At 41.0% G+C, this 24,479-nt stretch overlaps 1 protein-coding gene across 6 annotated transcripts in view; it reads left to right on the top strand.

Annotated features, from left to right (window-relative positions):
- SRPK2 (SRSF protein kinase 2) overlaps positions 1–24,479 on the top strand; it is a 248,551-nt gene that overhangs the window by 95,886 nt on the left and 128,186 nt on the right. For 2 of the 6 annotated variants that reach the window (XM_021682927.2, XM_044920164.1), the window contains exon 3: positions 6,820–6,883. The exons of 3 other annotated variants lie outside the window; for them this stretch is intronic. In XM_021682927.2, coding sequence (XP_021538602.2) covers positions 6,820–6,883 — 64 coding nt within the window. Of the gene's footprint in view, positions 1–6,629; positions 6,884–24,479 lie in introns of those variants that run through there. One more of the 6 variants, XM_021682931.1, reaches the window with a different exon arrangement.

A 24,479-nucleotide genomic window follows, 5' to 3' on the forward strand; every position in this document is an offset into this window, starting at 1 on the left:
TATTTGACAGAGAGAGCACATGAGAGGGGTTAGGGTCAGAGGGAGAAAAGCAGACTCCCTGCTGAGCAGGGAGCCCGATGCGGGGCTCGATCCCGGGACTCCAGGATCATGACCTGAGCCGAAGGCAGACGCTTAACGACTGAGCCACCCAGGCGCCCCTCTTTTGTGTTTTCTTTTTTTTTTTTTTAAAGATTTTATTTATTTATTTGAGAGAGAGAGAGCACAAGAGGGGGGAGTGGGAGAGGGAGAAGCAGACTCCCCGCCGAGCAGGGAGCCCGATGTGGGACTCGATCCCGGGACTCCAGGATCATGACCTGAGCCGAAGGCAGTCGCTTAACCGACTGAGCCACCCAGGCACCCAGATATACTTGCTTTCTTCACAGCATGTACACAACAATGTTAGGGATTGGGGGTCAATAGGCTGCAGATGAGATCTTAGATTCTTATTCTTTTTATTTTTTTTAAAGATTTTATTTATTTATTTGAGAGAGAGAGAATGAGACAGAGAGCACATGAGAGGGGGGAGGGTCAGAGGGAGAAGCAGACTCCCCGCCGAGCGGGAAGCCCGATGCGGGACTCGATCCCGGGACTCCAGGATCATGACCTGAGCCGAAGGCAGTCGCTTAACCGACTGAGCCACCCAGGCGCCCTCTGTGTGTTCTTATAACAGATGACTTGAGTAACGAAGGCTGGGATAACAAGGACTCCATTTTTAGATTGGACCATCTTCATGGTGTTGGTCAGTTAATCACCAGCCTTCCTAGAGGTCTCGGAGAGCTTGCTTTACTCCTACCCCTTTATGAAGGGTCTCGTCCGTGTCCGTCTTTGAATTTTGAGACAGGAACTCAGTACTTGGTCCCAGATGGTAATATCAGGGATTGACACTTGAGCCAGAAAAGCTTCTGCAGGCCCAGTGTTTTGCATTTAAATGGGAGCCCCTTAAAGATACTTGCAGGCTTAAGTTGGAGACACCAAGAGAGAAGGCCTGTAGCATGCATCCTTCAGTAGTAGAATCTGTGAACATATGAAAGAGGAGAAGCAGTTAATTGGTAGTGACAGGAGAAGTGGAATTAGGGTCACAGAGGTGTTGAATCACCAGAATGGTGAAGCATTAAGGTGGAGAGCAATCCTTCTGAGCACTTGGTAACAGGAACTCTGAGTATCAAGAGCTGCCCTTCCTTTTGAACAAGATTCTCACTGTGAGGCCTATGGAGGCCTTTTTCTATTCTTAACTTCTAGATGTTTTCTGGCAGTATTATCCTATCACCTGAGGTAAACTGAGCACATACCTGTTTCTTGCAGCCTGAAATGGCTCCAAATATATATAAAGCATTAATTTAAAAAAAAAATCCTCCTTATTTATGTGTACCCAAAATAAAATCAGCTTTGTGAATGATTATGTAAAGAATTTGGCAAGAGGAAGGAAGTTTAGTAAATCTGTTGGACTAACACCCATGGAAAAAGGATGTGTGTGTAAGAATTGAGGTAGAACTGTCTGCCCAGTTACGTCTTATTTAATTTCCATGTCCTAAAAGACAGGGTCCCATGTGAGCTCATGTTTGGTGTGTAGTGCTGCTGTAAAGGACGTGGGAGCATGTCATCTCCACGGCATCCCTGTGTTAGTCTCATGCTGCCGCTACTCTTAAGATCCAGGTGGATTCAGGGCTGCCCACTTTCCCTTCCAGGCTGTTCTGTGAAGCGCATCCTTTATTGAACTTTGTTTTAATAGTACTTACCAGTAACTGCTCTTCCTGGTCTGGGTTCTTAGGGATGGGCTCAGCTCTGGACTCAGGGCCCTGCGTGTTCCATGAGTCTCCAGACTCATGTTATTAAGTGGAAAATGAAATATTAGAGATAGTAGGCCATTAACCGAAGAATTAAAAATATTCATCTTTACAAGGAATTTGAGTATCTTTTAAAGTGTAGGTATGAGAATAAAAGGTTTTTGTGAAGAAGGTCTATGGGTTGGATAGAAGAGAATGAGTTGGGAGATCCTGGTGAATTGGTTTTTCCTTTTTGGTGTGTAAAGTGATGCATAACAAGAGTATGATGTCATAGACTGACCAGTGGTTGTAATCAAGAAAGCCAAATAATAGTGATAATTTTAATTGATTGGAGATATGAGAAAGTAGAATTTAGAAGCTGATTTTACTTTATTTTTTTTTAAAGATTTTAGAGAGAGAGAGAGCGAGAGAAAACACAAGTGGGGAGGAGAGGGAGAAGCAGGCTCCCCGCTGAGCAGGGAGCCCAACGCGGGGTTCGATCCCAGGACCCCGGGATCATGACCTGACCTGAAGGTAGACAGATGCTCAACGGCCTGAGCCACCCACGCATCCCAAAGCTGATTTTAAAGAAAGCTGAATGTTCTGCTTGGGTTGCTAGTCCTTGGAAATTTAGCTGTAGCTCTCAGAGACGGTAGTCTTTTGGAGAAGGTGAAGAGTATTCTTGCTACCAGTTGTTTATCTTTTAACTCTCCAATTTCTTCTTCATAAATTCAGATGGTTCAGCTAGGTGATGACCTCTGAGGATTCTTCTAACTCTGCAGTTGTTTGAACTTCTAGTCAGAGGTACTGTATCTGGAAATGTATATTTAAGAATAAGGAAACTAAGTTAGGTAGATTGTAACTTTGACTAGAATAGGCTAAGAAAACCATCAGACTCAATAAGTGTGAATTGAAGTGAAATGTCAGTTCCCCTTCCCTAAGGAAGTTGTGGTCTCAGGGGTGTCAGACAAGTAGTGTATGTATTTTAGTAATTCTCTAGTGCAAGTGTATGTGATCTGCAGAGGGGCAGAGGAGGTGAAGTGTATTCTGTCTGGGACGCTGTCAGAGGGGAGGTAGCGCTTGGGCTGAGATTAGAAAAGGGAGTTGGGTGTGCAAGGGAAGCAAACTGGGCACTGGCATCCCAGGGAAGGAAACTGCGTAAGAAAAGACTTGGCAGTGTGAGAAAGCATGGTGTGTTTGGGGAAGTGCAGAGTAGCGCTCAGTGGTCCTAGAACATAAAATAGATTGAAAAGGGTGAGTGGTGGTAATGATACTCCAGATGAGACAGGGATGCTGGTCTGGGATCCTTCAGAAATTCCTGGCTCAGAAGGGCAACGCTGCTGCTGTTCAGGGAGACCCTGGACTGAGAAGTTGATGAGGTCATCAGCCTTAGATGCTGCATTCAAGGCGTGTCAGGACCATGTACATAGGCGAAGATGTCTGCTGGGGGTGGAAGGACATACAGTTCTGGGTTGCAGGAGAGAATATTGGGCTCGAAATTCATGTTTAGTCATCATCAGTGTCCTTTAGTTGTGGATGTCAAGGGAATAGATGGAAGAGTCAGTGAATGAAAAGAGGGTCATACAAGAGAAGTATGACTAACATGTAAGGTCTGAGTGAAAAAAGATGATACAGCAAAGCACGTAGAGTTAGGAGGAGAATCATAAGAACACAAAAGGATTAGAAAAACAAGAAACTTTTGTTGTCCCATAATGTTACTTAGAAATTAAAACAAAATTATGACAAAAAATATCAACCATAATTTTGAATACGCTTATTCCAACTACATAGGAACCACTTGTTTGTTTTCTTTGTGAAATAAAGAAGTGTAGCCTTAGTACTCACTGGCCTGAATGAATAAATGGAGACTGTGCATGGTTGAATAAATATGTATTTATGGGGTTGTAAGATTGCTGCTTTGGAAGAACTGAGGAGTGGTGGTGAAGAGAGTAATTTAGAATTGTGGGGGTGGGGGGCAGAAGGTTTTCAAATGTAACTATAAAAGCAGACTGGATCTCTACATCAATTCATAGACTGAAATACCTTCTAAAAGGGTCCAAGATTTACATGCTAAATAAAATTATAAAGTGTATTAGAAGAAAATGGGGTGATTAAAAAAATTTGGTGTGGGGAAAGTCTAAATATAACAGGAAGACCATCATTCATTAAGGAAAAGATTGGTGGACTTAATTGCAAAAAATGAAATAAAGTATAGGGTCCTACGTACTGTGAATGAAACAGAAGAACAACCAGCTGATTTGTAGTGTGTGTAAGAGAGCATCCTAAGTGTGGTCATGGTAGAGGACTCAAGTGATCAGAGGTTCAGGAGGCTGAGGTCCTTAGCCAAGGGTTTTTGGAATTCCTATCTGTCAATGTGAACATCACATGGCAGGGATTGTGGTGGAATGGCTTCTAGAGTTCTTAATGAATGTGGGGAGTAATCAGACCGTGGCTGGTATTGGTAAGGAGTGGGTAGTAGAATAGATGGGATACACGGCCCTCAGAGTATACAATATTAACGTAGTATTTATGAACATTCCTAAACGTTTTGGTCCTTCGGGAGCTAGAAACAAATCTGAGGGTTTGAAGAAAATGTGAAAATGATGGTAGAAACCTGTCCATGTATTATTGGACACCATTTTGGTTTGGAGCTCTCAAAGCTTTAACTTTTCGTTTCTAATGTTTATACACTTCCTAAGAGCTGTGCAGTTTAAACTTGGGTTTTTTTTGTTTTTTTTTTTTAAGATTTTATTTATTAGAGAGAGAGAGAGAGAGTGAGAGATAATGTGAGGGGGAGGGAGAGGGACAAGCGCTGAGCACAGAGCCTGACACTGGGTTTGATCGCACAACCCTGAGACCATGACCAGCCCAAGTTGAAACCAAGAGTCAGACGCTCAACTGACTGAGCCACCCAGACGCCCTTAAACTTGGGGTCTTTCAGCCTACGTGCACAGATAATCTATACACTGAAGTGCGAATTTTTTGTCTTTTTGAAATGAACAATTACCACAATGAAGGATTCAAGTGTAACCTCATTTCTGACTTGGCTAGTTGATAAACTTGAGAATAACTCTCTAGATGGGGAGGCCGAGATACCGATTAAAGTTACACTTCCATATATAATCAAACTATAGTGATAAAAAGGTATATGTTGAGCTTGGTGTAGTAAGAGTTAGAAGGTGGATCAAAACTGGAAAAGCTGTTTAAGATAGGACAGACCTACTGTACCTCATTAATTAATTCGGCAAATATTTGTTGAGGATCACTGTCCTTTGCTAGGCACTCCCTAGCAGTTGACACGGAGGGCTGACTAGTGGGCACGAACCCTACATCTGCACGACTGTCATGGAATACTGTATTTCGTTCAATCATCACAATGGCCCTTTACGAGCCATTATTATCCCCATTTTATAGGAGAGGAGATAGAGGCTTTTATAAAGTCCAATTTATCAAAGGTCACGTGGCTATTAAAAATGTTAGAGGAGCCTGCCTTCAAATCCATGGCTGTGGGCGGCCAAGCCTGAGCTCCTAAACACTGCGCTCTTTTGAAACCTGCGGGAGGGGCGTTACTGAGCATTTACTATGGCACCTGGTGCCAGATTCTGTTAATCCACGCAGGAGTCCTCAAGGTAAGTTTCATTATCATCATCTCCATTTAACCACTGTGCGGTGTGCTCTCCCCGGTGGTTAGGTAGTTTGGCCTTCGCCTGTGGCAGATTCCGTACTCTCATCAGATGTTTGTGCCAGTTTTATATAGTGCCTGTTGGATCAAGTTGGGAGCTTAAACAATTTGGAAAATCCCTTATTTTAACAACATTGAAAGGCTATTTCTGAACAGGTCCACTGTGTTTTAGGCAACTAATTTTTGTTCCCTTTTCCTTTTCTATCCATATTCCTTTGATTTCTGTAATCGAGATTCTTAAAAATTAAGATTTGTTTTACCCCTAAGAAAACAACCCCGAAACTATTGAGGTCTACTTTGAAATCCTGAGACTGCCTGTAGTAGTATTTCAGTGGCCAGGTGTTTTATTTTTGCTATGTGAACTTTTTATTATGCATAGAAAGCACATTTACGAATAGGAAAATAGCTTTGCATGTGAAATAGTCTGGGTAATGGGACCATGTCAGTTTTATTCACATAAAATTATGTGCTTTTAGGTTAGTCATTGGTATTTTTAAAGGAAATGTGTTAGAGTTGTTTTTTTTTCCTTTCCCCCCTCCCTTTTATTTTTTACCTCTCCTTCCCTTTTAGTCTGGTATCTTTTTTTTCCCCCAAATACGTATCAGCAATTCTCTTTTAATTAAATTGAGTTGGCGCTTCCATTTCTGTTGCAGATGGCATTGTCAGTCCTTTCCTAAAAGGACAAGTATATTATCTGCTCGGTAACTGGGTGTTGCTGTTCACTTGTGCTGTACTGTGAAGGAGGAGGGGAGAATTAAGGTGTAAAATCGAAGTCTTTTTCTAAAGGAGTTAGGGACTAGGTATTAAACAGATTCTTCAATTAGAGACAGCTGAGAAATCATAACAAAGGTTAAAAAAAATTTCAATCTATAAATTGGGGTTCTGGTTTAATATTTCATTCTTAAGTGACAAAAATGATTCACTGAGCCATATTTTTTAGGGCTGGTGAAATGCAAGTAGCCAAGGGTTGCACATCTGTTCCTTTCAGCTCATACCTTTATTACCCAGGTTTCTCAGATGATCTAGGGTATCGAATGCAGAGGTGAGCATTTCTTGTTTGTATTTTAATTTGCTGCATTTGAAATCTTCTGGTAGAGCCCTGCTAGTTCTACCTTAAAAAAGAAAACACCCCTCTGCTTAAAAGAAATGGTACTTCCTGCTTTCATAAACAGTCATGTGCATAGTTTAGCAAGGCCTGGTGCCTCTGGAGCTTTTTCCCTTTATAGCACCATCGAATCCCAGTCCTAACAGAAGTACTGCGAATCTTGTGGCCTCTTTTTGAACAAAAGGGATCAGAGAGGAAAAATCTGTTGATATAAAGCTTGAAAGCAAGGGCAGGCAATCTTGGTTGTGAATATTTTCTGATTTTTCCAGAAATCAAGCAGAAGATTGAGCTGCTGATGTCAGTTAACTCTGAGAAGTCGTCCTCTTCAGAAAGGTACAGCTACATCTCTTGCATGAACAATTAATGGTGTAGCATTGCTAAGAAACAAACCAGGACGTATTTTTTTTTCTTGCCAAGTTTGCTGTATAATGCGTTGTACTGCATGCTGGTCATTGTGCTGTATTGAAGATGTGTTTTTGGGCAGGCTGTTCTGCTTTTACAAAGGGTAATTGATTTTTTAAAAAATAGTGAAGCCGAATCAGCTGCAGCACGCACGCCGTAGCCCAGCAGAGCGCTAGTTCATGTGTGACAGCTGTTGAAGGCTTTAAAAAATAATTTACTGAGCTGCAAAACAAAAATTGTGCTTTCTTTAAGGAAATATTGGTATCAGATTTTCTTCCTGTATTTTGAGGCTGTTGCTACAAAATTACCAACATTATTTGTAAGATCTAGGTTAAAAATACTTGGCTTTTGGTTGTCATAAATATTTTCTTACGTGGAAAGGGAGTGCCATTTGTAAATAGCTCAGGAATTGCAAACCCACAGATTAGTCACATTCTGAAAGAGAGATATATGCTCCTTCAAGTCTGTGCTAGGGAATGGAACAGTCGCTGCATGCAGTAATGGTTCGTGCCTGCAGGTGAGCACAAAATGACTCAGAAGTGTTTTTAAAGCAATTATTTTATCTGTCAATCAAATGATTATACCTGCAAGGAGGTATTTCCTTAAAATGGCTATTTTACTAAATAAATGGAATTGATATTTTTATCTCAAGCCAGAAATGAGGCTATATAGTTGCCCATTTTGATATGTAAATATTGTGTTCACTTCTGTTTGCCAAAATTGTGTATACTACATAATGTTTTAAATTGAGGTTCTTGGGCATACAGTTGATGCTTACCTTTCTTTCTCTTGGTTACCTAATAGTTTATACTTTATGTTGATATTTTGTTTTGAAGGTGTGTTGATTTGTCTCGCCTGTGGCTAGTTTTCAGGTTATCTTTTTTGTTCACAGATTTAATATTTAGGAAAATATTATGGAGACATGATTTAGTAGTTGAGGAATGATAGAGGAAAAGCACTGGGGAAAAAATGAGGTGAAGAACTTACCCTGGTAAAAAGGATTTATTTAATTCAAGTACACTAGTGTATGGAGGACGTGATCTGATGGCAAAATGATGACATTAAATCGATTTATTAGTGTAATTAGGTGAAAGGCTCCTGGCTGTAATTTAGAGCATTACAAATAAGACGTTAACTACTTTCTTTAGAAACTGAAAACAGAAAAATTTATTCACATTTGTGTTTATTCCTATGTAGTTTCTAACTCCCAGTTTGTGGCTAGCCGTCAGATTTTGAACACTCTGTTTGCTGAGATGAAAAACAATCTAGACCCTTGTGAGTGTTCTGTCAGTAAAATGGTGGTGATGGGAAGGGGGGGGAGGGTGGTGGTGTAAATAGTGAGTGGTCCGGGGGCCAACTGTCATGTTGGAGTTTGGTTACCAGGAAGAGCATTCTCAATGGGATGGCGGCAATAATTATGTCAGCTCTTTTGAGTAGCATGAATTCTCTATTGATAAATTGAAGGTTGGGCAGAATGGATGAATATTAGCGAGAAACAAGTTAGGAATGAATGAGGTTTCTGTGGTTAAAATAGATTCTTCTAAGGAAAGATTCTAAAATATTTTGGTGATTACATTTATTTATTATTGTTGTTGTTATTTATTTTTTAAATCTTTTTACCCAAGCTCTTGTAGTTAAATTTGATGGAAAGGGAGGTTGCATGTGGTTATGGTTTTAAAGTTTAGAAATCAGCCACTATGCTTGTGACAGCTTTATACAGTTTTACCAGAGCTTGCTTGCTTTGTTTGTTATTCTTTTGGGGGTGCTTAGACATATATATGGCTTTTGTGATATGCTGACTTCATGGGTGATAAATGTAGTTTATGGGTCAGCCAACACTTTGCAAACACAAGTTGTTTCATTAATGTGTATATGTTAAAAATAGAAATTACTCCTTTTTTCTTCTCTTTTTTAAAGGCATACAATAATGAGTAGTCAAATCTTTTGTTTTTTTAATGTGTTTGAAAAAACTTGAGAAACAAGAATATGAAGTTAAAAAAAAATTTATGGCCTAGTAATGCTATATCCTGCCCATGAATGTAATAGCTTGTAGGATCATGTAACATTACATCACATCCTTCAATTCCTTGTTCACCAGTTACTTAAATTTTTAAAGTCTTAGGTTTTTTTTTGTTTTTTTAATTTAGCTGTTTGAGTGTTTGAGTCATGGCCTTAAGTCTTAAAGCTATTTGGAATTTACATATGGTCAGTATTCCTTTTTTTTTTGGTAAAAATGATAAAGAAATCCTGTCTTTTAAAAAAAATTTTTTTATTAACGTATAATGTATTATTTATTTCAGGGGTACAGGTCTGTGATTCAACAGTCTTACACAATTCACAGCACTCACCATAGCACCTACCCTCCCCAATGTCCATCACCCAGCCACCCCAACCCTCCCACCCCCCACCACTCCAGCAAGCCTCAGTTTGTTTCCTGAGATTAAGAGTCTCTACAGTTTGTCCCCCTCTCTGGTTTTGTCTTGAGAAATCCTGTCTTCTCTAAAAGAAGGGAGAAGCTACTTGTTTGCAAGAAACCAAAACTTAACCATTTTCCGCAGTTGATTTTGTTCACTGTCTGCAGCATAGAATGATCTTTTGATATTTCAGGCCATCCAGTGGAGAAGCAACATTGCTAAGTACAAAATATAATAAACAGTGATGTGATTATTCCTAATAATTCTTCCATCTCATATTTTTAACCAAAGGCTTCATGGGAGTTGCTAGTCCTGTGTGCCGGCTAATGTTGGCTCAATTAATTCTTACTCAGTTTTGTGAAATGGGAGAAACAAAACAAAAAATAACGCTAATTCACTTCTGTAGACTTAGGATCCTTCATTAAGAAATAAAGCTGATTTGAAGCAATATGTGGAATTTTGAAGGTTGTTTTGGAGCCTAAATTAGAAAATATGTTTTCTTAACAGGTCTTAGTAACACCTTGAAATTTAAGGTTATATTTTTACCTTTAACAGAATAGTGGAGGCCCATTGAATGTTACTTTGTTTTATTTTTAAGATTTTATTTATTTATTTGACAGAGAGAGAGACAGCGAGAGAGGGAACCATAAGCAGGGGGAGTGGGAGAGGGAGAAGCAGGCTTCCCCAGAGCAGGGAGCCTAGTGCGGGGCTCCATCCCAGGACCCTGGGATCATGACATGAGTTGAAGGCAGAGGCTTAACGACTGAGCCACCCAGGCGCCCCCCATTGAATGTTATTTTGTAGGGGAGGTATGGAGTCCTGTTCAGAAAGGCTGACTCATAGGATGAAATGCAGCGGGGTGACAGAAAGTTATAGTTCTATTTTTTGGTTTTATACTCTGGAGAAAGGGGAAAATGTTAATCAATTTTTAAATTAAGGACAGAGAACATTATTGAATGAATTAAAAAAACAACAACAAACCACATGATACCTGATTTGTACCTTATTGCCAGTTGAGAGGAACACATTATCAGTTGCAAGGGGGCCCCCTTCTGCAGATTTTAGGAGCAGATCTTACTATGAGTATCTGCTCTTTAATTGCTGCCTGTTGAATGAATGAATGTATTCATCTTAAATATGGTAGTGAGAGGACCAGTCGCAGGTTTACTTCCTTACCTACCCCCGTTTAATGAGAAAAAGAAAGCTGTGAACATTTATTTGATATAAAAATTAGGTTTTCGAGGTTTTGTTTCTTCTTGACTTTTCTTAGCCATGACACTTCTGGGATTTGGAAACTTATGGGGTGGAGTGGGTGGGGAAGAGGAGGAAAAGGAGTAGTAATCATGATAATAGCTAGCAAAAAGGTAGTAATCATTTATTAAACAGTTCCAAATACGAGTTCTAAGTGGGGAGGGGAGGGGAGGAGGCAGGGTGGTGTGGGGGAGAGAGAGAGAGAGAGAGGGAGGGAGGGAGGGAGGCAAGGATTGCCTGTGGGGAGGACTCTGACACATCATCCCCTAAAGATCCTCAGTGAGCAGAAGGAACATTGCTCTATTAAAATTTTTGTCAAACTGTATTGCTACTTCTTCAGTGAACTCATGAACAAAATTGGACAATTCTTAATCAGTAAAGAAGAGTTGAGCCCAGGGTGCTCAGAGTGAGGATTCCCATTCTTTACATGCGGACTCCTGGGAGGGCTGAGGAGTTTGTGAGCGGAAGGTCCTAAGGAGCTGGGGACCTGAATTCACACAAAGCTTTGCGCACATCTGCTCTTGTGAAATGTAAATGTTGTTGTAATTAATAAAGGTCCACAGTCAGTGAAGTTACCCAAATAGCAGTGCCTACTAGGTTTGCATTTTCTTGGGGACCAGATACCAAAAGGATCATTTCGTGTGTGTGTGTGTGTGTGTGTGTGTGTGTAATGTGTTTGACATTTTGGGGGGTTAAAAGGGGTCTTTATATTGTAGTAGATAAGAAGTGCTAGCTTAGGTTATTAGCATCCACATAGCTAGCACTTAATTGAATTTATAAATTGCTAACTACCTTTTTCAGGAGAAGAGAGAAAGGAAGAGGGAGAAGGTATCATAAAAATATTGACACTGAGGCCTGTGTTCTGCCAATACGGTGTCAGCAGCGTAGGTGAGAAGGGATAGAGCTTGTTGTCCCTACCCCAGCATGAGAAGGGCATGTGAAACACATAAAGAATCTGTCGCTATTTTTGTGTGTATTTTAATTCCTTTCTTTATTTTGGAGCCTCTTAAGTGAAAGAAAAAGGGCATATGATAATGAGGTGTGGTTGCAGAAAGCAAAAAGAGAAGCCTGGAAGAAAAGGGGAATGGAAGGGGAAAAAAATTTAAAAAATCAGGATGGGAGAGAGAAGTAAAGGATATTTGGTGGAAAAGGAATCAGGACCATGGTGTCTTTTATTTGCTTTTGCGTCGAATGTATTTTCCTCCATGTCTCTGGTGAACTAAGAGCAGTAATGGAAGGATAGCCAGATTTTATAAAAAATTCCCTCTTCTGGGGCGCCTGGCTGGCTCAGTTGGTAGAGATGCTACTCTTGATCTCGGGGGTTGTAAGTTTGAGCCCTACGTTGGGTGTAGAGATTACTTAAAAAAAAAAAAAAAATCTTAAAACAGAATTCCCTCTTCACTGAATCACTCCATTCCAGCTCACAAGGCAGGGCAGGTAGGTAATGGTGTGCTTCTGCCTTTCTCACCCTCACCTCGGCCACAATCTGAGTTTCCGGGGCAAGTGTACTTGAGACGCACTTTCCTGAGTGGTGAGAAGAGATGACAGCGGCTGATTGTGTGGTCTTGCTCCACTCAGTCCTTGCGCTTTCTTCTGTTTTCATTGAATTTTCAGTAATATGTTTATTGAAGATATATATATGGGAAAGTGCACAGATCGTAGATCATTATGAAATCCAGTTATTGGGTTTTCTTTCTCTTGTAGTTTATGTTTTACGTGTTGTATCTAAGAAATCTTTGACAAGCCCAGGGTCACTAAGATTTTCTACTAGGTTTACTTAATAAAAGTTTTTGGCTCTTAATATGTTAAGACTGGGATTCATTTGGGTCTTAGTATTAAGGTAAAGATGAAGTTATTTCCACATAGGACTGTTCATTTGTATCTGTTTTTGAACGTCATCTATAAATAGAAACCCTCTGCACATGCTTTTACTCTCTCTCCTCCCCACTGTACCTGTGAGACGCACTTGTATTTTGTGTGTAGTGGGAGTTGGCTCCATCTCGTTGCTGTGCAGAATTCACCATATGAATGTGCCCCGCCTTTATTTATCCATTCTGCTGTTGATGAGCATGGGGGATGTTTGCAGCTTGTTAGGAGTACTGCTGCTCTGAGCATTTGTATACATATCTTTTGGGGAATGGACGTGTGCATGCGTTTCTGTTGTGTGCCCCCCCCGGAGCGCCATTGCTCAGCGTTAGCGGCCACTGCCAGTTTTCTGGAGTGAGTGCGCCAGTCTGCACTCGCACTCACTCTGCTCCAGGTCCTGGCGAGGTTGGGACTGTATACATCCTTTTTCTCTGCCTTCCCATTTCTGTTCCTTTCCCCTTTTCTTTCTCTGTCAGAATTCTGATAGGTGTGCCAGCGTGACCAGTAGTTGGAGCCTTTTTGAGGAGAATTAGAGGTAGATAAGGGACTTTCTAAGTACCAACTTCCATCAAGGAAATCAGAAGTTTAGACTAAATGGGAATCATAAGGTGTAGTCATCTGAGGTACTGCTCTCCCACTGACTGATTCTGATCTTTTAACTGGGCCCTGGAGGCCACAGGTGTTGCCATTAGTTTTCAGACTTGGTTTCAATAGCAAAATTACTTCTTCATTTAAACCTTATTAGAAGAAGCCTGTCATATAAAACAGAAAAGCCCTGGGTGAGAACTGGGGAAGTAATCTGGGCCTCCATCGACCTCCAGTCCTCTTAAAAACCCTTGAGGTAGGTAGGCCACATTGGGTCTGACCAAGAAGTTAGGACATTTTTGATAGGTTTCGATTTTATATTACATTTTTATAATGTTAAATTTGTATAGTGTTACATATATATCATGGTCTCTAAAATTTCTGTATCACACACTTAAATAAAGGTGTACTGTTGTCTTTTAATTTCTATTTAAAAAAACCTGGACAGTTACCTGAGCTTCCTTCCTGTTGGTCATTATATATGTGGTCTAGAGGCAGTAGTTTCTAGATTATTGTGTTTGTCATCAGTTTAAACTTTGCTTCTGTTTTCTGATGCCTCTTTGGAGGGCTGCCACATTACGGCCAGCACAACCTTTCAGAACACCCAACTGCTCAGGCAGGTCACTCCACTTTAAATACCCTTCAGCTCTCTTCCCACCGTTCTTGGCAGAAAGGAGAACTCCGTGTCTGGGCTAGCGAGTGCCCACATTTCTCCAGCCTAACCTCAGACTCCTCTGACTTTGGTCATGTCCCTCTTGCTTTGCTCTTATGCTGCTCCTATCCCTCCCATCTTAAAGAAGCCCTGCCTAGGTCAAATTACACCTATTATAAGCCCTTACAGAACCATGTACCTCTCCTTTGTAGCATTTGTCACAGCTGCTGTTTGACAGAGGGGAGTATCAATGACATTTGGTCTACTTACTGGTTTACTTAGTGTTAGCCCCACCGGAAGAACTTAAATATAGAAGTGTTTTCATTGCAGAATATTTTTATTTTATATCATCATTTGCAGCTTACAATTTACGAACTTTATGGGAAGACTTTTTTGGTATAGGGAATCATTTTTACGGTATTGGCTTAGAGTAATAAAGTATAGCCATATATAGTCATAAATAGTTATATATTCTCATATAAGCTAATTTAACTCAGAGTATCAAGGTTATAAATCTTAGGTTTTTCTATCACCATAAAAATGCAGTTTGTTATTACATACATTTTTTACATTTGTTATAATGTAAAATGGAAATTAAAGTAAATCTGAACACCTTCCATCTCTTTGCCAAACTGGTAACATCAAACAATAGCCATTTATTTCCCAAATGTCAGCATTTTGTATATCACCTTGGTCCTGTTTGTCTTGGTCGTACTCCATCCTTTGCTGTGACTTACTTAATAATGTGTGTTTTGCTTGTTTTTAGTTCTGATAAAATATACGTAACATAAATTTTTATAATGCTTTTTTAAAGTTAATTTTATTTAAAAAGAAAACTTTGTATTCCTACCAGAACCTTAAAAAACAATTACTATTAAATCCTGTCTTGATTCTCTTGTCTGAATAAGGCTTTAGGCCTGGCCATATGCTCCCTCTGTTTACAAGGGAAATTAAATTGGCAAGTGTCAGAAAGGAGCTTAAATACGTGTTAGCCCCAGAGTGAGACGGGCTCTTTGATATACTCAGATAGCCTGAAAGAAGTTGGGAAAAGAGTAACTCTCTCAGTATGAGATTCATTGTAATTCAATACCAAGTCCCAAGTATCACCTATAATCATTTTGTGTACCCACAGCAGCACCTCCTCTTTGCTTTGGGAACTGCCCTCCGCCGCAACCCCCAGATGGCAGGTCAGGGAAGTTTTGCACAAGTGGGAACACCTACTATAAGAATAACAGTGACGGGGTGCCTGGGTGGCTCAGTCGTTAAGCGTCTGCCTTCGGCTCAGGTCATGATCCCAGGGTCCTGGGATTGAGCCCCGCATCGGGCTCCCTGCTCTGCTGGAAGCCTGCTTCTCCCTCTCCCACTCCCCCTGCTTGTGTTCCCTTTCTCACTGTGTCTCTCTCTGTCAAATAAATAAATAAAATCTTAAAAAAAAAAAAAAGAATAACAGTGACAACAATAAAATAACTCTATCTCTAGCAGTCATATTGCAGATTCCCTTTGGAGCAGAATTCTTCCAGCCACTGGCTGGAAGAAATTAGAGACTAATTTTAGTGTAGGTTACATTTGTCATCCATCCATCATCCGTCCTTCCATGCAGCATTTATCTGCAGCTGCTGTACACTAGCCAGTCAATGATTTGGAAATCAGGGAGCCGCAAAGGCGGCATAGAAGCGTGGGATCTTTATAGAAGAGGCCTTGGTGGGTGGCTTACCCCTGACCTAAGTTCGGTCAGTTTTTTGGGCATGTGGTGCTGAGCACCGTATCCTGGACCACTCCAGTGGGAGGCTCTTGGCATTTTTTTTTTTTGGGGGGGGGAAGATTACAAATAACCAATAATTGTACTTTGGGTGAACGTACATTAAGACTAGAGGTGCGGTGAAGGGGTTACAAACATTTGCCTACCAAAGGCAACTGTGAGTGAGTGATGAGGGCCAGGTGCAGACTCTAGAACACTAGAGACCACAGTCCCATCTAAAGAGGTAGCTGCTGTTATACTTCAATTAAAACAAGAAAAGAAAAAGAAAAAGAGGAAGGAGAGTGAGAACTGGGGAGAGGGAGCACAGAGAACTCAACATCCTTTCCTGTTCTTTTACAAAGGCAAAAATAAAACACAAAATGGTCTTTGTAAATTACTCTGCAACTTTGTAAATTACTCTGCACCTATTGGAAATAAATGAACTGATTTGCAGTGTGAGAGTATTAAATTCGTTATAGTTTATACAGTGTAAGGAATATGATGCAGAGATTAAACCGTGTTATAGAAGACTTAATAATGCAAAAATGTTATTAAAAGACATTGTAAAAAAAAAAGAGTAGGAAAGGTGAAAAACAGGTGGCAAAAAAGTATTTAAAGATGTTCTAGCTTCTGTAAACCCAGAGTTTATAATACGTGTGTGTGTGTGTGTAAATGAGCATGTATGTATAAATGAACCTGTACACACAGATATATGGTATTCAGAGACACACTATTATTCTGCAGTGGTTGTTATAGTTACACGTCTGTCCTTTTGCTTATAGGTACGTCATGCAGTTTTTATAATGACATGTGTTTTCAACATCAATGTTTATAAAGAACCCACGTCCCTCCAAAATAAATAAGTAAAGAAAGTGATGGCTGCTGATCTGCTCTTGTGGGCTACTGACATGTTGAAATACAAGCCAAGTTTTGCTGCCTTTTGTGATTTTTAGGAGAAGTTGAGAATTTGTTTTTGTGTGTCAGATCTCTTTTATTTTTTATTTTTATTTATTTTTTTAAAGATTTTATTTTTAAGTAGTCTCTACACCCATTATGGGGCTCAAACCTACAAACCTGAGATCAAGAGTTGCTCGCTCCACTGACTGAGCCAGCCAGGTGCCCTAGATTTCTCATTTTAAATGATGGTGCAAATGAAAAGAAAAAACAAAAACTCATACCAGCCTTAGAAGAATATCTGCCATCTAAATTCACCTCATGGTAAATATTTTTCTTCTGTGCTGTAGCACATTGATTTACAGTCTGTGAGCCACAGACCTGTATGGATTTATGGTAAAGGATTTTCAAATCCTGTGAGTACTGTAAGCATTATCTGTATATTGGAGGTGTACAAGTCCAACTATTGTTATACTAAGAAGTATGTCTTTGGGTTTTTCTGATGATTCAAATACACAAAAACACTGGTGATGACTGCTCTAATAACTGCATACTAAGGTACCAAAATTCAAGAAGATCTCAACTGTTTGAATTAGGAAGACAAGAACTTAAACTTCAATAAGTTAACCTGAAAATTACAGAGGTAGAGCAATATCCTGTTTGTGCAACCGTCACCTCATCCTTTTTCTCCTTTCTCCTTTCTCTTCTTTTTCCATCTTTCTTTTCCCCCTTCACCCACACTCCCCCGACAAAAAAAGATTTTGAGGCTAGTTTTGGAAGAATATCTACAATGCAATAGAGAAAGGGCCGGAGAAAGTGCAGGTCAGGGTCCAAGGTTGTGATGGCGGATAGTCACAAGCACCCCCCCACCCCCAGATACATGGCATTTGCTGTGCACCTGCTAATGGTGACTGGCAAATTTGGCGTCAAGTCTCCTGACAGCCAGACTAAAGAAAAATAATGTTGCTCTTACTATCTGTAAGGAGAAAATATACTACTTCCTACAGGAGAACTAAACCTTTTCTTTAACTTAATTATGATTAGTATTTAATATAAATTTTTTTTTTAGATTTTTTTGGGGCGTGCACGTGTACAGGAGCAAGGGGAGGGGCAGAGGGAGAGGGAGAAGCAGGCTCCCCACTGAGCAGGGAGCCCCACCTGAGGCTCCATCCCGGGGTCATGACCCGAGCCGAAGGCAGACGCTTAACTGACTGAGCCGCCCAGGCGCCCCTTACTATCTTTTTCACATATCTCAGAAGATAAGTTTATTCATTTTAGAAAGTTCAGATAAAAAGAAGGACACAAAAAGCACCAAGCTTTTATCATTAAAGGTCAGTCACCATTATTAATTTTTTAAGGTTAATATTTTGTTTTAGTGTAAGTAGATCTATAAAAATCAAGCAGACACACTTTAACAGGATCACCGTCATCAAAAAGAAAACCCAGTATCATATTGACCGATTACTTTGGAATTGGCTTTTTACCACCTGTGATCTTTCTGAGGTTATTAAGTACTCTTCTGTAGCATCGTTTTTTTCTGGTATCATTTTTAAAGGCTGCAGGGGACTGAGTCTGTGATACGGATGGGTATACCATAATTGTATTCATTGAGTCTGGGTGGTCTTAGAGATGGAGTCACTTGCAAAGCCAGCTTGTAGGGGTCTTGGGCAGGAGTGTCACACTGCTTCATACTCTCACCGGCAGTGTGTCTACTCTTACTTGGGAGTCTCACAGCCATCTCTTTTGGAGCGTTGTCTAGGTGATGATGAGCTCCGTGCCAGCCACTGTTGACCTGTACCAGTCCTGCTCCTTGGCTCTTGTGTCTAGTGAAGCCGCTGTTACGGGGACACTGTCAGCATTCTCTGGGTGTGCGTACGTGAGAGCGAAGTCCATGTAATCAACCTTAACAAACCACAAGGCACAGGAGATTCTTGTACGCAGTTGCATTTATGAAATGCTTAAGGTATACTTAGTGCCTTTGTTGATGAATCTTAATTTTGTAAGGAATTTTATTTTATTTATTTATTTATTTATTTTTTAAAAAGATTTTATTTATTTGACAGAGAGAGACACAGCGAGAGAGGGAACACAAGCAGGGCGAGTGGGAGAGGGAGAAGCAGGCTTCCCGCGGAGCAGGGAGCCCGATGCGGGGCTCGATCCCAGGACCCGGGGATCATGACCCGAGCTGAAGGAAGATGTTAACGACTGAGCCACCCAGGCGCCCCCGTAAGGAATTTTAAAGAAGTTATGTGATAGAAGCTTCTCACCCCATACAAATAACAAAACACTTAACACCAATGATAGGCTTTCCTTTTTAAAAAAATTTTTTTTAAAGATGTGTAGAAATTAAGATTCTCCAACCCTCCTTGTGGGGCTTGTGGACTAGGGCCTTGTGGATGTTCAGTAAGTATTCACTAACTTTATTGTAAACATTAATCACCTTTTTAGTCAAGATCATTTTTGGCAAACTGCATTTTTCCTGCTAGAATTTTGAGTTTTTTGGGGAAGGGGCCAGCAGTGTGTGTATTTTTTTAGAGTGGGAGGGCTGAACTGTGAATTCGCAATCTTCAGGTTAGAGATAGCATGCTGGGGTGGGGAGATAGCATGTGAGAAGTCAGAGCAAAATGAAACATTGTGGTACCATTTGGGAACTCTAGATAGATTCTCTAAGGCTGGGAAAGAGGTGGAGGAAAGGATGGGACATCAGGTGAGAGAGATCTTGTGCCCTGGCAGCAAGGACTCTTCTGTGCAGTGGTAAGGATTTTGGATTTAATTTTAATTTTAATTTTAAATTTTTTCAGAATATTTACTAATTACTTCAAAGATTTTAACTATTTATTTATTTGAGAGAGAGAGCACATGAGAGGGGGGAGGGTCAGAGGGAGACACAGACTCCCTGCTGAACAGGGAGCCTGATATGGGACTCGATCCTGGGACTCCAGGATCATGACCTGAACTGAAGGCAGTCGCTTAACCAACTGAGCCACCCAGGCGCCCTTTAATTTTAATTTTTAAAAGATTTTATTTATTTACAGAGAGCGCGTGAGCAGGGGGAGGGCGAGAGGGAGAGAGAGAATCTCAAGGAGGCTCCATGTCCAGCTTGGAGCCTGACGTGGGGCTCCATCTCACGACCCTGAGATCATGACCTGAGCCAAGCCCGAGTTGGATGCTCAACCGACTGAGCCACCCAGGCACCCCAGGCTTGTGGATTTTAATGCTGAAGTTTACCAAGAGCCATTGACAGGGTTTAGGAAGGGAAATGTTCCACCCATGTGTAGCACACACACGTGCTCCTGTCAGCCTAAAGTCAGGTCTCAGGTGTTTTGTTTTGTTTTGTTTTGTTTTTTAAGATTTGATTTATTTATTTGACAGAAAGTAGGAGAGGGAACACAAGCAGTGGGGGTGGGAGAGGGAGAAACAGTCTTCCCGCCGAGCGGGGAACCCGATGCGGGGCTCGATCCTAGGACCCTGGGATCACGACCTGAGCCAAAGGCAGACGCTTAACCGACTGAGCCACCCAGGTCACCCGCAATCAAACATTTTATGGAGGATCTTAAAGGCTTTCTGATTCTTAGGACTAGATATGATGGATCTGTTTGTAGTGATACTTTAAATAAATGCAAATTAAGCATTTTCCAAGAAATTTCTTTAATGTTTTAAAGTAGATGTACTCAAGTTAACTTTTTCTAAAGATGAGGCTCTGTCCAGTTACCTCATATGATTTGATACTTTTTGTGGTTCTGAACTTCAGAATTTCCACCAAGAGTTCAGTGGTATCACCCCTTTCATGTGCTTGAGGTAAATCCTGTAGGTCTCCGAATGTGAAATTACTGTGTGGTGACTGACATCGTGTCCCCCGTGAGTCCGGCACAGCCAGTCTTTCATCTACTGGTGCAACACATCAGCATTCTTTGTATCGCTTGTTGCATGTGAGGGCATGTGGTACAAAATGATGTATTTTTGAACACTAGAATAACATGTAGCTCAGCAACATAGTCATGCTTTGAGAGAGGCATGTGGACAACAAGAAGAAATGTGAAGAAATCAAAGATTTACACATCATATCGCCTGTCATTCCACCTTGTACACTTACTGAAAGGAATGTTAGGAGGAATCACCACATTACCAAAGTTGTCATTTTCTTCTAAAGTAGGTTCCACGCCCAACGTGGGGCTTGAACTCCCGACCATGGGATCAAGAGTCGCATGTTCTACTGACTGAACCAGCCAGGTGCCCCTAAAATTGTCATTTCCCCTCTAACTTTAATACAGTTGAGATGGTAGAATGTAAAAGTTCATTTATGAGTGATGCAACTCAGTTATAGTGATTCATTTTTACTAACTAATCAACAGCATTTCACTAGTTCTTTTGACCAGGCATACATAGATGAATAGAATAAAAAAAACATCACAGCAAGGAAAGACCTTGGAGATCCAGTGTATCCTCCATGCTTGTTTTCTGCATGAGGAAGACTGATGCCCCAAATGGTGAAGTGATTCATCTAAACTTCCACATTGAATTCTTTTTTTTTTTTTAAGATTTATTTTTTAATTAAAAAAAATTTTTGTAGAGAAAGAGAGAACAAGTGAGTAGAGAGGGGGAGAGGGAGAAAGAACCTGAAGCAGACTCCATGCTGAGTGCAGAGCCTGAAATGGGGCTTGATCTCACAACCTCGAGATCATGACTGAGCTGAAACCCAGAGTCAGATGCTTAATCCACTGAACCACCCAGGCACCCCTAGATTCTTGTAGCCAATAACTTTCAGTACTTAAAGTTAAGAAATTTAGAGTCTTGGAACATTGTATAAAGAAATTGGTTTGACGGTTTCCTTTTTCCTTTAAGAAAACCAGGAATGGTGATTTTAAATTATACTAGGACTGTTTTTTTTAGCTCTGCTTTAGCCAGAGAATAGAACAAATAACTCCAGCGCTTTTGTTTTATAGTGCATTCTCCCGTTCACTATTAATTTAATTCTTTAAACAGTTCTCTAGATGTGTAGCATAGATGGCTCTTTTCTCACTTTACAGGTAAGAAAACCAGTGTGTTTATGATTTGACGATGTCACGCTCTGGGTGGTGGTGGGGGTTGTAACACAGCCATGAGTCACAGCCCCACCACCTGCACCTCAGGGTGCACTGAACCACAAGGATGTTGAGGGTTTCCACGTACAAGGTGTCCTGAGTCAGGTTGCCTGCATGTAGTGAGAACGTGCACCCCTCCTGTCTTCCTCCAGCAATGTCTGTGTATAAGCAGCAGTAAGGCAGAGACCGGGCTGCCAGTGGAACAAAGCGAGGGTAATGGGCGCCTGCGGACAGAAGTCACACTTCTGCTGTCTTCTTCCCTTTTATTGCCCATCCCTGCCTGACGGGGCTTTTTAACCCCAAATCTATTCTGTCTGAAGAGCATTATGCATTTTCTTAGGCCAGAGGACCAGTGACTCTGAGCTTCTGTAGTCACAGAAGCTGCTTCGTTTAAGTAGCGAGCCTTCCGAGGAGAGGCTAAGTAGAGTCCGTTCGTTCTCATACCGAGAATCAAACCTCATTTCAGCTCCCGTTCAGTACATTTTGTTAGGCGCCGTTACACTGTCATACTGTGTTTTGTTCAGTTAATGGTTAAGAACTTCGAACAATAAAATGAGAACCCTGTAAACGGTGTAGTTCCTTTTTTTTTATTTGTGTATACAGTACTTTGATGATTCTTAGTAGCCATGTAGGTATTATTGCGCTTTGGTTGTCAGTGATACAGTTCGGAAAGCTCCTCGTCCTTTCCTCCTGCTCCTCATCTTTCACTCCTCCCAGCGGTCACCAAGTTTGGAACCTTTTCCAGGCACGCTTTGCGTTAGTTTTAAAAATGCCTCCTTTTTACAACACGGAATGGATTTGTACTTCATCTGTAGACAAAAATGGTTAATGGAAGGAAGAAAGACTTTAGTTAACGTGCAGCCTTGTGCTGTATCTCTGAGCCCCTGGAGACGTGGTTTTGATTTCCAGTTCACATGGTACTGTCAGTACCAGGACCCTCCATTTTTCTCTACAATACACTGAATTTGAATGGCCATAGGGGAGGCTGCAACCCATGCCCGTAGGACAAGGACCCAACATTGACCGTTGTGTATCTTAGTGCTTCACATTTACCTACCTGATTCTTTTTCTTTCTTTCTCTTTCTCTTTTTCTTTTTTCTTTTTTTCTTTCCTTCCTTCCTTCCTTCCCGTCTTCCTTCCTTCCCCTTTCTTCCTTTCTTTCCTTGCCTTTCTTTTCTTTCTTTCTTTCACTTTACTTATCTGTTCGAGAGAGAGCACAAGCGGGGGGGAAGCAGCAGGCAGAGGAAGAGGGAGAAGCAGACTCCCCACTGAGCAGGGAGCCCGATGCGGGGCTCGATCCCAGGACCCTGGGATCATGACCTGAGCTGTAGGCAGACACCGAACCGACTTAGCTACCCAGGCGCCCCTAAAGATTTTATTTTTAACTAATCTCTACCCCCAACATGGGCTCAAACTTAGAACCCCGAGATCAAGAGTCAGTTGCTCTACCAGCTGAGCCAGCCAGGTGCCCCTCACCTACTTGATTCTTTTTTTTAAAGATTTTATTTATTTAACAGAGGGAAACACAGCGAGAAAGGGAGCACAAGCAGGGGGAGTGGGAGAGGGAGAAGCAGGCTTCCTGCCAAGCAGGGAGCCCGATGCGGGGCTCGATCCCAGGACGCTGGGACCATGACCTGAGCCGAAGGCAGACGCTTAACGACTGAGCCACCCAGGCGCCCCCCCTACTTGATTCTTGAAGGCATTTGAGCTATGAGCTATATGTGTAAAGGGAAAAGCTTCCTTTATCTGGAAATGTCACTCATCAGCAGATTTAACTCCTGACAGTTCAAGGCAAATGAAAGATTACTGTCACTAACTATCCGCTCACTGAAATTGGTAAAGTTTGTAGTTGTCTTCAGCATTCAAAATATCTGGCGCTGAAATACATAGATACACTTAATACAAAAAGGTTTCTATTACTGGCTCAGTTGTTAAGCGTGTGCCTTTGGCTCAGGTCATGATCCCAGGGTCCTGGGATCGAGCCCGGCATCGGGCTTCCTGCTCTGCGGGAAATCTGCTTCTCCTTCTCCCACTCCCCCTGCTTGTGTTCCCTCTCTCACTGTATCTCTCTCTGTCAAATAAATAAATAAAATACTAAAAAAAAAAAAAAAAAAAGTTTCTATTTTTGGTTAGTAAAGAATTTGGGATAGAAGATGAACTAAAAGTCGTCCTTCTCAATTTCTTTGGTTTCTCCTTATCCAGATGTTGGTCCTTCCTCAAGGTCTCTGTCCTAGGTCTTTTGCTCTGTTCGTCTGCATTCTCTCTGAAGATGATCTCATGTGTTTCCATGGTGTTCAGTACCATCTGTGTGCTGGTGACTCCCAAATTTATATCTTAGCTCTCCATTCTGAGCTACAGACATATATATCCACCTGCCTACTTTACATCACTACCTCAGTGTCTTTTGAAACCATACCATAAACCAAAGTCTTTATCATCTTTAATCCTTCTTGACTGTGCTGATAGGTTATATGGCCAATCTGTGTCTCCCTTTTCTGTCTTGTAAAATGTAGTTGTAAGGGGAGGAGAGGGAATAAGTCATCCTTTTGGTGTATGGCTGCCCTTAGGGACTCTGGAGTCAAGGACAAAAATTACCCTCTGTGCTTAAATGTTAATGCTAAATTTTTCCCTGCCTCTGTGGGTTTAAATGAACATGATAAATATCTTTGAAAAAAAGAAGGCAACAAGAAATTTTGTAAGGTCTATACAAGGATAGAAAGAAGTTCCCTAATCTTAGCCCAGCAAATAGTGAGGATTTTTGCTGATGTGGACAGTTGACCCTTGAAGAAGTTTGAACCACGTGGGTCCACTGATACAGATATATATATATATTTTTTACAATACAGTAAGTGTATTTTTTCTTCCTTGTGATTTTCTTAACATTTTCTTTTCTCTGCCTTACCTTCCTGTGAGAATACAGTATATAATATACAAAATATGTGTTAATTGTTTAGGTTATCGGTAAGGGTTCCTGGCTATTAGTAAATTTTGGGGGAGTCCAAAGTTACTGTACAGGAGTTGGCGCCTCTAACCCTGCCTTGTTCAA

The sequence above is a fragment of the Neomonachus schauinslandi genome, chromosome 12 (assembly GCF_002201575.2).
Source record: "Neomonachus schauinslandi chromosome 12, ASM220157v2, whole genome shotgun sequence".
Taxonomy (NCBI): Eukaryota; Metazoa; Chordata; class Mammalia; order Carnivora; family Phocidae; genus Neomonachus; species Neomonachus schauinslandi.